Source organism: Falco punctatus (assembly GCF_963210335.1).
Source record: "Falco punctatus genome assembly, chromosome: 2".
Classification (NCBI taxonomy): Eukaryota; Metazoa; Chordata; class Aves; order Falconiformes; family Falconidae; genus Falco; species Falco punctatus.
Genome location: NC_137581.1, coordinates 116,465,227 through 116,483,073, shown reverse-complemented (window position 1 = coordinate 116,483,073; position 17,847 = coordinate 116,465,227). Strand labels below are relative to the sequence as shown.

Genomic DNA, 17,847 nt, shown 5'->3' with positions numbered 1-17,847 from the left:
GCGTTGCTAAACTTCAGAATGTTATTTTAGTGGAATTCCTTTCTCGGAGAGCAGCAAGTGCAATTTTCAGATTCCTAATGTTATGCAATACTCCTCTTTGCAGCCTTTGCGCTTAGCTTGGATTACTGTTGCAGAAAGTGCAAAATAAGATTGCATTGTATGCTTATATTCCAAAATAGTCTGTCCTGGTTAAAAGTACATGGTACCAGTTTTCATGCTGAAAAATAGTAACTGTGGAACAGGAGTAGTCTATTGCTTGTTAAATATTATTTAATATCTCCTCATAGTTCCTAGAGTTCTACCATACTACCTTGTTAATTAAAAGCAGGTGATGGGAGAGGAAAGACTATACGTCCTATTGTCATTGAGAGTTTTTATGGAAGATGGGAACAACTCTTTTTTGACTTGACCTTTTTTGTGAAGTTTTGTTTATTTCTTCTGAAACTCTCAAACCCTCAAGAAACCAGAATTATTTCCTGTGTGGGTTTTTGTCATGTTTGCCTGTTTAAAGTACATATTTTGGACTTCTACCTAAATTTCTCCATTTGTTATTAATATTTGCTCATAAGCAAACTCAGAAAATCATTGACCAACATGACTGAAAGTTTACTTTTTGAAGTTTCTTCTTAGGGACTATATCTGCTTGGTTAACACATTCCTAAATACTTAAGGAAACTTACCACGTTAATCCATCCTACCTTCTTGGATGCTGACCAATTTAAATACATTTTAATTAGGATATTGATGTCTCCATAGACTCCAACAGCTTGTACTGTGTAGCTTTAGATGTAGAATGGTACAGTCTTTTACATCCATCTTCTTAGCTGTAAAATATAATTGCTTCATCTATTAATAATTATTGAATAATTACTAAGCACCTTAGTAATTAATGTTAGTATCTGTTGCAAATTGTGCATGGACTGACATGTTTATTAAGTAGAAAGACCAATTAAGAATTAAGGCTGAAACAAGGTATTTTTGTCTTTACTTTCTTCTTCTTCCCCTTCTTCCTATTTTTATCAAAAACTTATCCTTTGGAGATCTGAGAATCTCATGTCGGGATGCTAAGTGTGTCTTTTAATTTTTTCTTTAGGCTGGCAAATAAGCAGGACAGAGAAGGAGCCCTGTCAGAAGCAGATGTAATAGAATCCTTATCTCTGGAAAAGCTTGTCAATGAACACAAGTGTCTGTGTCAAATCGTAAGTATTTTTTAAGATGCTTAACTTTCTAATATATGTAAAGCTTGCAGCGAGGTAGGAGGTTGTCCCGTATAGTGTAAAACTGAAACTCAGACCCTGCAATCCCAGCAAAGATACAGGACATGTATCTGTTCTGGAAGCAATTCTTCCTGTTCACCTTGACGTTCTGCTTCTGGATCTTTTGAAGAAATCTTTATAACAAGAATCCTGAAAGTGTACATGCTAGTCCATTCTGAAACCATCTAAGAATAATTTGTTACTGATATGGTTTAAAGCTTGTTTAATTGGACAGCAAGTTCAATATTCCACCTTTTTAAAAAGAAGCAGGAAATGGAATTTGCCTACGTTAGCATTCAGGAAGGATCACTGTTTGGATATGGTGTTTGTCTCATTTCTGTTCATAGCTAAAATCATCATTCAATCTGAGTCACCACCTGGCAAACTCTTACGAATTAATCTAATTTCCAGAACAGTAGTCACCAAATAACACTGTTGGAGCTAGTTGCTAGTTAAATTTTTGTCCTCAAATACCCGTGTTTCAGATGTAGTATTCACAGTCATGTTAAAAAAAAAAAAAAAACAACTAAGAAAAGGGTAGGGGAGAGGGAGCCAAAACCAGAAATCTGTATGAAAGCTACTTAATATTGGTCAATGTTTCCAATAATTTATCTAAATCAGTAGTTCCCAAAATTTTCTTTGAAGTATTTGTTTTAATTAACCAGTTTATTAGTTAACTATTTGTGGGCTTTACTTTTGTAAACTTTTCCTAATTTCAATAAGAAACATTTAAAAAGATAATGTAATGTTATTAGCCAAAATTAAAAGGCAATTTTGCAAAACCATTCCAGCTGGTATTTGGTTTTTAAAATTTCAAAAATACACTTAATTCCCTAGGGAGAGTTGTAGGGTAATACATAGTGCTGCTATTTTCTCTAGAAAGCTGAGTTATAGCAGGGCATAGCTCTGCTATAGTCATTATGTCATGACTCTTTGAATGCTTTTCTTCAGTCAGTGGACTTTGCAGTACGCATATGTAGCTATCATAAAAATAACAATTGCAAGTTTGCCATTTTGTTTTACCAAGGGACTTCTGTGACATAAATATTTTCTTGAAAAGCAGCATCAATGTGAAAGACCTGTAAGATTCTAGTGTATTTCCCCAATACTTTAGAATTATTTAATTTGTGCCATTTTCCAGTGAAATGCTGTTCTAGTTGTCCATTTGTATCTTGGGTGTAATCAACAAAGAAACTAGATCACGTATTCTTAAGTCATTATAGCTGAAATCAGCTGAGACTCTTACCTACTCAAATGGGCAGCTTCTTTACTGGGCTGATGAAAGGTAAACATGGTCCCAAGTTGTTTCAACATGATGACTCATGGGGTGAGTTTAAACAGGGGTCTTGTGAAACAAGATCTAAATAAAATTAGGCAAGGACCAAAAAACTGGTTTTTGTCTAATTAGTTTTTTTCTGGATCTTTGTTTCCCACAGATAGCTATTTGTCTCACTGTCACACGGTGTCAGTGAGAATTACTTTCCTCTTTCTTTTTTAATATCTCTGTATTTTCTGTATTTCTAAATTTCTGTATTTTACAACTGAACTACAGCAACAATAATCTTCGTGCAAACCAAGAAGAAAATTGCCCCAGTGCTGTCTATTGTTTTATCTTAGTTATCAGAGAGAAACAAGGTATTATTGCCTATACATTTTCTCCTGATGAGGTTCTGCTAGAGTATTGTGGCATTCCATAGTGAACAACACTCATATTTAAACCTTAATTTAGACAAATTAGGAATGTATTAGAATGCAAACTATATATTTTTATAAAATAAAGGTATATTTAAGATATACATTAAATATAAATTATATGAAATATGTTTATATAAATATATATATTAATATATAAGATATGTTCATTATATATAGATAAAGCAGTTTAGCACTGGGGGGGACATAACAGGACAGAATTATTTTTTTCTGTTATAAATTGTACATACCATATCTGACTATGGTACCACTTAAATGCTTGTCAAATGAAGAGGTAAAGGGGAATTTTATATGTGTTGACATTGGAGAGAGTCTTTGTAATTGTCCTTCACTCCTGAACACAATCAGGTGTGTAATACCATTTCTTCCTGGCAAACACATAGCTGGATCTGTTCAGTTGCTATTCTGTGTTCTAAGCTAGAATCAAGCCATGTTTCTTTTATTCCATTAAAGCCCATTATACTTGTCCTCCTGACAATTAACATGAGGAACAAATTAATCTTTTCCTATTTGCAGTTGTGCCTTATGTTTTTGAAGGCTATTATTGTATCTCCTTGAAGCTTTTTCATGTTAAGAGAACCACTCCTGTTCCTGCAATGTTTTCTTACCAGATACATTTTCATAACCAGTTTTGTTTGAATCAAAAGGAGCACAGTGAGAAAAATCATTCTAGTCAATCCACTTCCTTGAATTGTTGCATCCAAGCTAGATAACATATTCCAAACTAATTTGGCACTGGCTTTTCCACCCATCTTCCAGCTGGTTTGCCTAGATCATGGTTCTCTCTCTTACTGATGAGTATATCATGATAAAAGTTTCAGTCCAATCAACATGTGTAATATTTTGCTTCACCCCTATCCACAATACCTCTTCTGATCTAAGAAACAGAATGGGTTTGACAGTTTTAATGACAAATTCACACTGGATTTTATTTATCCCCTTAGTGCTTATGAACAAGTTGAACATTTCTTTCATGAACTGGAGCTAAGCTGATTCTCTTGCATCTTGTTTTTTCCGTTTTACTACATAAATATAACATGGACTATCTATAAACCAGCAGCAAAACAAAACATATGTATTTGGGGTTGATAAGTTATATTTCTATATAGACACATAGATATGGATGTGTATAGAAACAGGTTTGTAAATATACATATATACTCATAGCAGGTATATATGTTACAGCTGTGTGTATATGGAATGGGTATATGTATATGTCTAGAGATAGACATGCAAACATGGTTTTCTGTGCAGTATTCGAGTATTTTTGAAATCACACTGGAAATAATGGAATTTGGTAGAACTAATGTGATTTGTATATTGGCAAAAAAAGCACCTAAATTTATAGAATACCTAAATGCAAATTTATTTCCCCTACTTCTCAGAGTTTTGCAAGCTTCACAGTAAAAAGTAATTGTTTGGCTGAATTCTTGTTTTCAGTCAAGGAATGTGTTCTGAACTGCAAAAAAAATTTCCGCTCTCTCTCCTTAAATTTGCAGGAACCTTGCTCAGCTATCATGGGCTGTGGGAAAAAAATTGATAAATCAATAAAAAAGGGTTTATATTGGCTACTACATATCATAGCAAAAGATTTTGATGCCTTAAATGAGCGCATCCAAAGAGACACTACAGAACAAAAAGCGTATGAAGAACAAAAGAAACTAGAACGAGCTGAGCGCGTGAGAAGGATACGAGAAGAAAGGTATTGTCTCTGTAATTTCTCCTACCTCCCCTTCCTCCCTTCCTCTAAGATATTTGATTCATTCCTGTATAAAGAATTTAAAACTTCGGAGCCAAGAGCATCCATATTAGAAGTACAGACCTGAGTGCTAGATCCTTTCTTTAATTAAGACCTACAAGTTTTTGCCTGGTTCACCCCCTTTATTTTATTTGCTCTGTGCTGGAAATGTACCATGAATGAGAATTGCAAGGCGGTAGTTGAATAAATTTGCCCTTGCTAATATAAGTTTACAAGAGGCTAACCAAAAAAATTAAGTCCTGGCATTTAATCTTAGGTCACCTTCAAGTACGTCTAAAATAAACTTATTAAGGTAGACTTTGTAAACCATACGTGAATATCAAAGACTAGATGTGAAACTTTATTCAACACTATGCTTAATGAACTTCAGGATATCCAGCAGGTAAGGCATGGAGAGACTTAAGACGATGCAGGGAGGAGAAGCAGGACAAGCAATATATTTCTTCCCTTCACAGCCCTTCTTGGTCATCAGCAGCCCACCATGGTTCCTATTATAGAGTGAAGTGAAACGTTTTAGCAAGGCATTCTTAAAAAATTTGCTGATCACTCCTGTCCCCCTGTGTGCCCTATATACGCAGAGATTTGCGAGTCTCAGTTACTGTGGGAAGTGACTGTGCAGCTGCTGTGAAGTGTCTTGGCTTGTACTCATGCCCGTTTGGTTTACTTCAGCAAGTACATTGCTTAAGCACATTTTAAACACCTGGAATTTGACACATTCTTCATACATATTTCACAAACTTATAAAAAAATTCATACGCTGTTAGTCTGCCAGATGTCTCTGCATCGACAAAACGCTCTGACCATGTTGGACTGTGTTGGGTTTATGCCGTGTTGAGAGGCGTAGTGAGGAGCACTGGCTTTGAACAGTCTCTCAGAGGTTGTCTAGTGATGTGGGCATTTTCCATATATTCTGCTCCTGTTCCATGATCTTGATTGTATTTGTTCACTGGAAGAATGGATTGGGTCTGAATTGGATTAAAGGCTTCAAAGTTTTGCTAAACTTCTTGTGTCTTAGAGGAAAGCTAGCTTGTAGCTTCTGCTGGTTTTACCTGTAGCTGAGGGCATGTCTCACATAGAAGAGATGGCATTAAATTCTCATTTTACTGTTTTGCATCGATTCCTCACTGTAAGAAACAGGTTCATCTGTATTCAATTGTAATTCTGTTTCATTCTGTGCTTTAATAATTCCCCAGACTGCTTATTGTTCAGAGTTGCTTCCCTGAATGTTTTCTCAAAGTGCATTTCCTCCATAATACATTCATAGCAAACATCTTGTTCCAAATGGCAAACCAGAGAGGTAGTGCCAGTAAATTTTAAAACAGCACTGGCTGTTCCTTCCAAGTAGAATGGTTTCCTGGGTACGTCTGTGACCTCCCTTTCATTCCCCTCCGTGCCTCTGAACAACAGAGTTATTTCCTCTCTCAGTGCTTGCAGTTGTAAAGCAGGTGTAACAGTGATTCCTATGCACCAGTGCTATCAGAGCGATTCATGAAAAGTGTTTGATGAGCATATAATTTATTAATGGTATACTATTTAATACACAGGAGTTGAATATTTCTTGCATAAAGGTCTGGTACTTAAAAACCTACTAGTGCAACAGCAGTATACTGAGAATTGTGTGTCTTTCTGAACTTTTCTGAGCTTAATTGAAGCAAATATGAATTCTCTATCTGCTACCACATAAACTGAATGCTTTAGTAGCAGTTCTCCATTATGTGTATTAAGAAAGATCTAGAATTATGAGACATGGAGGTGTGTTAAAAATAGAAGAATAGGTTTTACATAGTCTGTTTTCCCACCACATAGTTGTGGGGTTTTTTTGTATTTTGTTTTGGTTTGTTTTGTTAATGATTGACTATCTTGAAAAAATTGTTATAAAAGATTACCACTGTGAAAATTTCAGCATGACAATTTCAGCATGCTGTTAAACAATCATACCCTTCCAGTTACAGATCTATTCTGTCACGTATCCTGTCCTCCAAAACTGCTTCTACTTCCCAAGTGCTGATTGAATCTTCTGTCAAGTAGCAGCGGTTTCTACCTCTGCCATGACATATACTCATGCTTTATTGATGTTAGCTTGTCAGGGTGATTTCTGTAGAATGTTTTTTCAAAATACAGAAGCATATTGTAAAACTCAGCTGGCATAAACCAGAGGATGTTAGATGGCCTAATAAGTATTTCTCTAGCGTGTAAAGTTTGTGGCTTGGCTTCTTCATAATTCTTTGTTCATCTTCCCCCCCCCCCCCCCCCCCCCCCAACATTAAAACAACAACAACAACATAAACCCAACAACAATGACAAAGGGAAAGAGAAGAAGGAAGAAATGTACCTGATGAGGAAGATCCTGAGCCTGGGAACTCTGAAAACCCTTTCCAGCCTATAGCTGCTGTCATCTCTGAGGTATGGGAATATGTGGAAATCTGGATTGGTTTAGAGCTACCACTAACAGATTTCTGAGAGGTAATGAGAAAAGTGGTTCATTTAAGATAATTATTCTAAGTCTGTATGCACTTTTGTCTTCTTTTTTATCTTGTCAGTCTTGTTTGTTTGCATTCAGTCAATGCTTTCATGTTAAGAATGTTCCCTATTTTTGATTTGGGGACAAAAAGTTTCGTAGACATGGTCGAATAAAGGTATTGTGAACAGATGACTGAACACATTTCCTAATTAAACTATTGGATATTCAGGAGTGGAAAATATTCAAAGTATTAACTTCTTGTGAAGCGTTTTACTGAGGTAGTGAGCCATATAAAATCTTTCTGACTACTATGACTGGATTTCTGAGCATAACCTGTTTTCTGTTGAAAACCTGAGACAATTAAGAAGTTTTCTTAGTTTTGAAAGAAGAAAAGCATATTAGTATATAATATATAGTTTCCTTAACCTGTGTTTCTGAGTTCAGGTAGTTCTTATTTATTGTACCGTATTTTTTTTATTTGGTTGACTTGAGGTAACACAGTCTCAAGAAACACATAAACTCTCAGAGACTTTTTCAGTAAGTAATTCAAACATATGCTTCTCTCCAGGACAAAAGTGCCCATATCCATACATCTTGTAAAGTCAGCCACATGCACAATAATACACTTTATAACAACGTACAGAGTAAGAAGAGAAGGGTGTAAGTATACGCATTGCAGAGACTGCGATTTAGTGATGTAGAACCTGTGAAGCAGCCTGTCATTGGGTCCATATGACTCGGTCGGTGTTTCTCCAAATCATGGTAGCACTTTCTGGCTATTTAAGTTCTGTGCATGTGTATTGTGTTTTAACTAAAATATTAAAAAAGAAAAAAAAGAAAAGGAGGAAATTAGGAGTTTTCTAACCTTTTGCTCAGGACTTTCTTCCTCTGGACAGGATACTGGCAATTTGATTTCTTTACTTATTTGTAAATGTTTTCTATGCTAGATGTGGGACAGAAAAATATTTTAGAACATTTTGATTTTTAAAACTACCTTCCTGTCTTATCAGTCATTTTACAGCATTAGAGGGTGTTAAAAAAAATATCTTTTTTCTTAGAATGAAAAACAAATTGAAAAAGAAAAGAAGCGGCAAAGGTTGGAGACTGAAAAGGCTACAAGTCTCTTGAAATCACAAACAGAGCAGGAACAAATGGATGCCCAGCACTTATCAAGTAGCAGCCGCCAAATCACAAATGATAGTAGACTAGAAACATGCAATTCTACAACTACACAACTTTTGCAGCATGAAGAAGAGAGTGAGCAGCAAGCCCCAGAATGCCTTGACTCAGGTAAAACTGCTTCCTTTGAATTCGTCATTTAATGTTACTTTTCACATAGTTCTTCCTTCTGTCTGTGTTATTTTCCGTGATACCATATGTTAATTTAAACTGTTGAAAACATAAAAATACACCATTAGGGCACTGTATTGGAAGACCTGTTTAAAAAAAGGGCATGCTTGTTGGTGAGACTGATACTGTAGCTGAAACTAGGTACATTTTTATTATAATCAAATATGAGGTCCACTTCCCATCAGTACCAAGCTAAGTTGAATTTCTTGATTAAAATGTAGAGTTTGCATATATTTTATGCTTACAGTTTATTTTCTATAGTAAAATGATGTGCAGATTTTACATTTCACATAATTTTGTATGTAAGTTTGAGCTGATTTATGTCACCCCAAAAATTCTATTAGAAGATGATGTAGGATATTCTCTGAATATAATTGATATGTAATGCTGTATTTCTGTTTGGTATAGATAACAGTAAGAAAAAAAGTAAAAAACCAAAATTAAAAAGGGGCCACAGAGTAGAACCTGTTAATACTGATGATACTGTTCCCAAAAATCCTACACCACCACCAGCTCTTCCACCAGGTAAGTCTACTAACAAATAATAATAGATGTCTCAATTTGTGGTTATTAATCCTTTAAAATAGTCATTTGTGAATGATGAAACTGGAATGGTCTTCATACAGAGATATGCTACTGAAACTTAATCTCTAGGAAATCTTTGATGCAGTTTCCCACTTCACAGTATGAACTTCCAGCAGTATTAATTTGATCTGTCCTTGTGGGGGAACATGTTACTGTTTTCACACAAAAAAAAAAAAGAAGAAAAAAAAGAAAAGAAAAAAAAAAAGGCAGAAACTTGCCTACTGACTGGTGAAAAAGTGATTAAAATATCAATGTTTTTAAGGGTAATTCCATTTATTTTTAAAGTATTTAATAATTATTCACCATAGATACAATATATTACATACTTTTGGCATTTCTAAATGCTTTGATTTCTCCCAAAGAGAGCTGGCTTTCATACATTTCATCAGAATCAAGTGCAGTCGTGGCGTGTTTTGACTGTCTTTGTTTTCCTTTAGTTGGCTGGGGAACTCCCAAACTTAATAGACTTCGAAAACTTGAGCCTCTTGGTGAAACTCATCATGCTGGTAATTTAAAATGTTTTGGATTTTTTACTTTTTTTATAGCATTCTCCATTGTTCATTCACTTCTACATTCATTTCATCCTTCATCCTTTTTTTAAATTTCTTAATGCCAGTTTTCATTGACCAAAAGCTAACACTTTTGCTTAGTAGAAAGCACCTTTTTGATTTTTCAAGTCTTACTCCTTTTTTTACCAAAAAGATTAAGTTCTGTCAGATTCCCTTATAAAGTTTGAAGTGGCACAGGATATCAGAAGCTATTAATGATCAGAAGTTATTTGCACAGCAGCATGCAACTAAATATTATAATGTGGCACATAACAAAGAGCAGCAGGATCAATTGCTTTTAAGAGTCCAAACACATTTTGCATTCAAAATGGAAGTTTCAAAGTGTATCTCCATTTTCCATATGTAGACAATTCATCATTATCTGATGCAGTGGGAACAGGAGCGGGGTTAGCTGGATACTGGAAAAAGGCTGAGGTACTCAGCAGAGAGGATACCGCAGAAAGACCTAAGCAGGACTGCAGAGATCCAGCAGGGCTTATTAATTTGCCATCCATAGTGGCTTTTCCACATCCAGGCTGGTTCTGTACTGCCTGTTTGTTTCCACACTGATCTTACGATCTGATCTGGAAGTGCCAATCACATCACAATACTGAACCCAAATGAGCCCCGTGTATTTTTCTGTAGTTCTGTGAACCATAGCCTCCATCCAGGTGAATTCACTGTGTGTAGGCTGACTCCCTGTCTTGCCTCTTGAGATAGTCTAAAATTTCTTCTCCCCACTGGTACTGCCTCCGTATGGTTTTGAAAGCATAGTCTGTAAGTTTTTTGTCATTGATTTGGGGGTGTTTTCTTTTGGCAAGGAAAGCTACAGACATGTGGGCACTTCCAAATTAAGTGCATCATGTTAGTGACTTCAAATGAGGGACTGCGATCCCAGCTGTGATGAAAAGCCCAACATAAATTTGATTGCAGAAGTAGCGAGACTTCCAACTGAAACCCTAGGTTATTGGTCTGCAAGGAGAGTTGTCAATGATAAAGCTTGGGATCTGCTCCTTTACCTGAAAAGCCAGTGTCCCTGGAAGTTCACAAACTGATAGGAAAAATAAGTTTAGTAACTGGAAATGTCAAGATGTAGCAGGCAGGTTCTTAATTTCTTTCTGCAGTAATGACTGTTTTCTATTTTTGGAAGACCGTGGAAGATTGTTTTTCATATGCTCATATTGCATCTTTTTCTCAGTTTTAAATGATAATTTCTGCCTTTTTATTACATTTTTATTTTTCAAATCTTGACAAGCCAATTGAATGTGGAGACATCTGGAGTTATACCGGAGAAAGATAACCAAACTAAAGCAATGGGAACACTCACACAAATTCAACAAAGAGAACATTAATTGAGGAACTTAAAGAGAAAGGAGCTCAGTGTGGATGTCATGATCCTTGAGCTTAACCCTGACTTGAATTGATTGTGCTACTATCATGTAGTACAGCACCATATGTACATACCTGCTGAAGTTCTGAAGCAACAGAAAATGGAGCTTCTCTGCCAAAGAATCAAAAGATGCTTAAAGGGGAATTAAGATCTCCAAAACCTAAAAAACTTATTTTTCACAGGAACATCATTCATGTGCATAAAATGTAATTTATAGTCTTAATAATAAAACCATCTTGCTCTTTTTTATTTAAAGGCAAATAATGAGAAGGCGACAAGAAAGAAAAACCAGATGAAGAGGTAGGGAGGGGAAGAAAGGGAAGAGATGGTACTCAATTTTTGCCTGTGCCTAAGGGAGGTGTTGCATTTTCTAGCAAGAACATGGGTGGGACAAAGAGGGAAAAAAAATGCATAAGCTAGGTTGCCAACTCTCAGGTATGTAAGTTAGTAACCTGAGATCTGTGTTGATGTAGTCAATTTGTAAAATAAGGACAATAATTAAAGTGTTTTGGAATCTTAACAATGGAAAAGATGTTGGTAGGGAAATGATCTCTTGACCAGAGGTGTAACCATTGAGATCAGAGGAAACTTGGAGTGCTCAGAACTTTGCAGCTTGACTCAAGACATTGCCTGCTCTTTGCAGAGATTTGTTTTTTTTCAGGAATTTTGAGATGCAAGATTCACACAGATACAGAAAGCAAGAAAACATGTATTAGGCATCACTATTTATAAATGAAAAAAGTTCTTCAAATGCATGGTCCAGCATTGCCAAATCTTTAGTTAAGTCCTGATATCAAAGAACATCAATTACTTATTTCATTTAAAGCACTTATTTTTTTTACTCAGACCATCTGAGAGCCATAGAATCATAGAAATGACCCGTAAGATCATTGAGTTTGACCCTTAACCACCAAGTCCATCTTGCACTGATTTTAGCTTGTCATCTGTCCTTGCCCATTTTCTGTCACGCAACAGTGTTTTTCAATGAGTTTTTACGTATTTTGTAGATGGAGAACCTGCTCCTGCTTAGAAACTCATTTGAGTTTCCTAAAACGAACGGAGAAGTTTTAGAAGTTTTTTCAGCCGTTCAACCTCTGTGAAATAAAAAAGCCTGGTTTCCTTATAGGTTTCATGATTAATTGATATAAATGATTTGAAGGTACAATTTGCAGTGAAAGCTTAAAGTTTGGCAGGAGGGTGTTTATTGGTTCCTATAGCTGGGGCTTTAGTAAGGCTTTCTTCTCTGTGGGTTTTTTGGATTCTCTGAAGTACATTGTTTTCTATAGCAATACAGCATCCTGTTGAACAACATGCCTTGACAAACCGTTACTGGCCAAGGAGCTGAAAAATCCTTGTGTGGGGGGCAAATGAGCATCTACCTTTCGTGTAGACCAGGCTGAAAAACCTCAGTTCCAGTAGAATGCTCAGGACTCCAAGTAAAATTGTTAGTGTCCGTCAGGGCAAGGAAAGAAAAAAAGTGTTTTAACAGTCTGCTTCTAAAAGTTTAAGGAGCTTTGGTTATGCATAGAGCTTATTTTCAGGAGCATTCTCCAACTCTTATGTCCAAGAGTGTGTCGATGAAACATTTGATAGCTCCTCAGTGTGAGCTAACCCCCTTTAAGCTTCAAAGCAGATACAACTTTTTGTAGTGTTGATTTCTGCTAGTCCATGGAAAAACACAGGAACAGGTGTCTGTCAGTATTCCCATGCATTCTAGTACAGGTCTTTGTCAGTTAGTCTTAAAAATGATTTTTTTGGAAGTGTCACAGATATGTGATATACCTTGCTGCTGAAACACGTACAATTAGTGTAGTGTGAGGTTGGAATAACCTCCAAAGGTCTGTTTTTTAATGTGAGGTGTTCTCAGAGACATAAATCTGTCTTAATGATTTAGTATGCAAACTGAAAAATTTAAGTGTTGGTGAGCAGGCTATTTGGTATATATATTGAGTCATTTTTGTGTCATTCTTAGCAGCGAACATTACGTCTGATACTTTGGCAGAGTCAACAGGCAGTAGAGGCAATTATATAAATCTTTAATTATATACACTTATTTTCACTAAAGACTGCAATTTTTCCAGTCATGCTAATGATTCTAGCACAACACTAGGTAATGAGTGTCTATTTCTTGTCACTGGAGGATACATTTGCAAGGATGATAAACCTCTTTCATTATTGGACACACAGTCAAAATTGTCTGCCAGACCTCAAGGAACTGACTAATAAAAACATCCATTGTGCAGGTTTTCATTTACCCTAGAATCATTTGTTGCAGTTTTGTTGCTTTTCACATGCTGCTGCAATGCTGAATTAGCTCTATTAAAATCATAAGATCTACAACAATAATACAGAAGTGTTATTATTTTACTGATTAACTGTAAGGATAGCTAAAGCCTTGATCCTACAGACATATACACATATTCTTAGAGTCATGCAATCCAACTTACTTGCGTTTGTTAATTTTAGCTTAGGAATGCAATTTTAACAGAAGTTATTCCATATGTAGAACAAGTGGAATGTATTTTTCTTGAAAAATTATGATGAGTTAAAGCTGAATTTTGTGTTGGCAGGCCATCAAGGCTTTGTTGGAGAAGAGGTTGTCAGTATAAACAAAATTGAGATTTGAATGCTTCAAAAAGCTGCTTCTATTTTTTCTTGATTTCTACCTCTTTCCTTTTTCCATCTTTCATTATATTATTTCGCTTGTGAAATGCTTTGCATGTAGCAGTCTGCATAGGTTTGTGGGTTTTGTATTTATTTATTTTTTTTAATCAATTACAATTTTTGGGAATAGTTGTTACTCTTTTCTGGTGTACTTAATAATTTTGTCTTGAACAATTTTACTACTTTAAACTCCTTTATTGACAGAAGGAAATGTTGCACTTGAATCTAAAAATTCTTAATATAGTTTTTAAGAAACGTAGTGTGGTTTTCAAGATAGATGCCTTGCATAAGTGGTCCCAAAATTTTGGATGCTGCGTAGTGTTACTGTATTTAAACCTTTATTGTAATGCAGACTTGACTACAGTAACATTCAAATTCTGATACTTCTTTTTTTCAGTTGTTATTTGTACACTTTGGATGTCTCATTTCCTATTTTCAGGGATGTTTACAGATCACCTTTGGGCTTGATCTCGCAAATGCTGATGCATGTATAGTAAAATGTAATTAAGCCCTGTTTTGGCCAATACACCTCCAGACTAGCACGATGTCTGTAAGTTGCTTGTAGGAATTAGCTCAAAACTTGTAGACTACCTAGCTTTCATTAAGGAAGTGAGAATTTACCTTATTTCAACATTCTTTAGGCAAGGGAGATAGTAAATAACAGATTGATGTGTTTTTCTTCTCTTGCATTTTTTACACAGATTTCTATGGAAAGCCTCTGCCCCCGTTGCCTATACGCCAAAGACCCAACAGTGATACCCATGATGTCATTGCTTAACTGGATCACAAATAGCATTTAAAAAACATGAACACATTATATCAGAAACGTTTTTTCCCTTGAAGGAAATTTTTTAAAATTATAACTTTATCGGCTTGTTGCAAAACAACTTGGTGACAATTAAACATGGAGTTCGTTCTCTCATGCTTGGTTGATCAGACTTTGTCATTTACTTTTCACAACACCAGCTCTTCTTCAGGATTCAGCGTGAGATCAAGTCCATGGATGCTCATATGAACATGGCATTGGATATTTATTGGGTTTACTTGTGAAAATACATAGCTGTAAACCTGAAGAAAAATACCTTCAAGATCACAGAATACTGGGTTATACGTTCTCACCACGGTCTTTCTCCAGGTGCCGCACAGTGGTTGGTATTTTTGCAGCTTATAAATGATTCTAAACCATTTTGTAAGATTCTATGATAGGATGAATATAGAAAGGTTATGCAACAAATATTGAGTATATTTTTCTAACTTTTTATAAAATTATTTGGAAGTTGAATGGATATGCATACCTACTACCAATAAAATGACATCTAGAAAGCATTAGAAAGCTGATAGTCAAATGCATACCCATAGAGTATGTCTGAGTCTTACATTTCTCTTACAGTAGCAATACCTCTTACGAGGGATTACACTACCAAATGCTTTTGTCCTATTTCTGGCAATCTGAAGGGAGGGGGAAGGTAGAAAGGAAAGTTGAAGATAAAAACGTTTTATACAGAATTAATGCTGTTTGAACTGTCTGAAAGTTTTCTTATGTGTTGTTTTCTTTGTTTTGTTAACTGAGTTCGGCATAGGTAATAAATTCAGTTGCAAAACCAGAGCTGAATATTGTATTGTCTACTATGTCATATGAGAAAATTGCTCATAGTAAAAGTTTTGCACTAATTCGGTCATCAGTTTTCATGAAAAACTGAATCAACCTGTATGCAGCTAAGCTCCAGCATTTTTTAATCTTGATAATACTAAAATACCATCTTGAAAACTAAAGAAACCCCAGATTCTTAAGGTCTTATATAATACTTCCATGTAATGTGTTGATTTTACTTTAAAAAAAATCACACACAGGTGATACATAAGCAGCAAGGGTTACAATTGATTATATTCCTATTTAAATGTTTTTTCCTCTTTCCTTGGAGACAACCGTTGGTATATTGTGTGAAGGCGGATCATTGTGCCACTTGGTCACAGCAAGGAGGAAACCCCCCTTCAAAAGTATTTTTTGAAGCAGTACTTGATGGTTTTCTGTCACTCACTCAGTCTTCCACAACATGGTGTTACCAAATGATTTTCATAGATGTTAATGCAATGTGTATGTTCAGCACTTTTGATGTTAGAAATATTTGACATATACCCCTTATGGCAATGAGTTGCACAAATAAACATCTGCCATATTAATGGAAATGAAATTATTAAGATTCTTTTTAAGAGTATGTTTGAGTGGAGGAAAAAAAAATCAGTCTTAAGAATATTAAGTTTGGATTGGGAGGAGAGGAATATTGTCTGCTAGTTTAGTGTAAGGATGAAACAATTTGTATGTGACTTACCGTGAGAGTATTTTTGTTGTATTCAAATAGGGTAACATGGTTCAGTTTCATTCTCAGGATTTAGTTGTTTTCACTTCAAACACACACGATATTAAGTGGAAGGTGTGGTTGCATAAAAGTTTATGTGTGCATTCTCTATCTTACTATCTTTAGCTATACCACTTAAATTTTTTGGCTTAAAAACTCTACTTTCACAGGCTTGTATTTTTACAGCTCCAGTTTCTAGAAATGTATTACCTTTTTAACACTTACCTAAAATGAATTAATGGAAGTCTTTATTAAAAATAAAACTAAATACTGCTGTGATAACAAAACTTGAGAAACTGAAATGTAAGATGTCAATACCTTATGTGAAACGTGTGTTATGCGTGTTGTGTGTGTGGACACATATCAGTTCTGTTTCTGCTTTTAAAATAAATTTTAACAGTATGTGACCAATGTACTCAAAAATGTTTCATACAGTTTGTTTATTAATATGCTCTGTAATTATTTACTACAGGTTTTTTCAGTAATTTATACTACCTTGACTTTTTATTTGCACAATATGACATTTATGTGTAGAATAAAACTAATGCACAGCATCAGTGTGTTTGCCATATTATCATAAATTTCCAATGTTTTGGAAACAGTTATGGTCATAAGTGTTTGGTGGCTGCAAGTCTCATTTACGTTGTTAAAATGTACAAAACAGAGATCTTAGATGGAATCCTCATGTATTTTTACAACTGCATTGTGGTCAAATTTAGAATTTATTGATAGATTGGCACTACGTTGTGTATACATATGAAGTGCTTTGATAGTGCACTTAATATTTGATAGGTAATAAGTTGCACAGTTGTAAGCTGAGAAGGAATTGCACAAATCAGGAGATTTCTTTAGGTTCTGATACTTTCTCATTTTCAATAAGATCGCTTTCAAAATGTATCAGTAGATTCAGCTAAGTATTTGTACTTAATACATGAGCGGTAAGAACAGGAATATTCTACATAAGCAGAAAATTTCATCTTATCGATGTGCAACATTTAAAATACATTTTGGACAAAATATTTTAAAGGTCAGTTAAATGTGTCTTCTAAAGAATAGTAATTTTCATGAGCTGAATTAATGTAGAAGGTAATTGGTGCTTCAAAATAAGTTATTGTCTTTTTAGCCAAAACCTAGACGGCACAGAGGGACCTTAGAGATTTCAAGGTTTCAAATAGAAAATAATAACTATCATTGTATTATAAAAAGTAGGTGTATTTGATATCCGTTATGTTCAGTTTCACGTCTGTGACGTGGTCTCTGTGTAAATGATGCACGGTGAGGGGCACTCCCATGGAGGTGAGCCAGAAGCACCGTGACTGAGGAAGCTCTCCGATAACCGTGTGAGATCTCGATTTCAATTTCGCAGTCCTCATGGAGAACTAGAAAGCTTTCAAAGAAGTGCCTGCCACAGGCAGCTGATGGCAGCTTTCTGATTGCCCTCTTGTGAGCCCTGGTGACGAGGATGGAGGTGGAAGCAGCACAGCACCCGCGGAGAGCCCCGCGAGGCACGTGTAACCGCAGCGCTCTGGCACATCCATCATCCCGCCAGGTATCCGTGGGGCCGTGGAGGCCCCCGCGCAACAAACAGACTCTAAGCCTGTGTCATCTCTCACTTCCCAGGCTGTGATAAAGGCTGTGGTGATTATCCTTTCCTTGAAACTCATAGAACCATCATTCTATCCTCTGGAGGCCTGTCTGTCATTTAAAAATGGATTTCTCAGTTTGGCTGCTTTAGATGACGTTTAAAATAAGGTTGCCAGGAGT

At 35.6% G+C, this 17,847-nt stretch overlaps 1 protein-coding gene across 7 annotated transcripts in view; it reads left to right on the top strand.

Annotated features, from left to right (window-relative positions):
- The window catches only part of ARL13B (ARF like GTPase 13B), a 44,186-nt gene extending 28,854 nt beyond the window's left edge, over positions 1 to 15,332 (top strand). For 5 of the 7 annotated variants that reach the window (XM_080377014.1, XM_080377015.1, XM_080377016.1 and 2 more), the window contains 7 exons: positions 1,094 to 1,199; positions 4,469 to 4,671; positions 7,035 to 7,131; positions 8,248 to 8,479; positions 8,948 to 9,064; positions 9,562 to 9,630; positions 14,428 to 15,332. In XM_080377014.1, the coding sequence (XP_080233140.1) occupies positions 1,094 to 1,199; positions 4,469 to 4,671; positions 7,035 to 7,131; positions 8,248 to 8,479; positions 8,948 to 9,064; positions 9,562 to 9,630; positions 14,428 to 14,504 (901 nt within the window). In that variant the 3' untranslated portion in view covers positions 14,505 to 15,332. Of the gene's footprint in view, positions 1 to 1,093; positions 1,200 to 4,468; positions 4,672 to 7,034; positions 7,132 to 8,247; positions 8,480 to 8,947; positions 9,065 to 9,561; positions 9,631 to 11,318; positions 11,363 to 14,427 lie in introns of all 7 variants that reach the window. The other 2 variants (XM_080377018.1, XM_080377019.1) reach the window with 2 other exon arrangements.
- Positions 15,333 to 17,847: the final 2,515 nt, after the last annotated feature.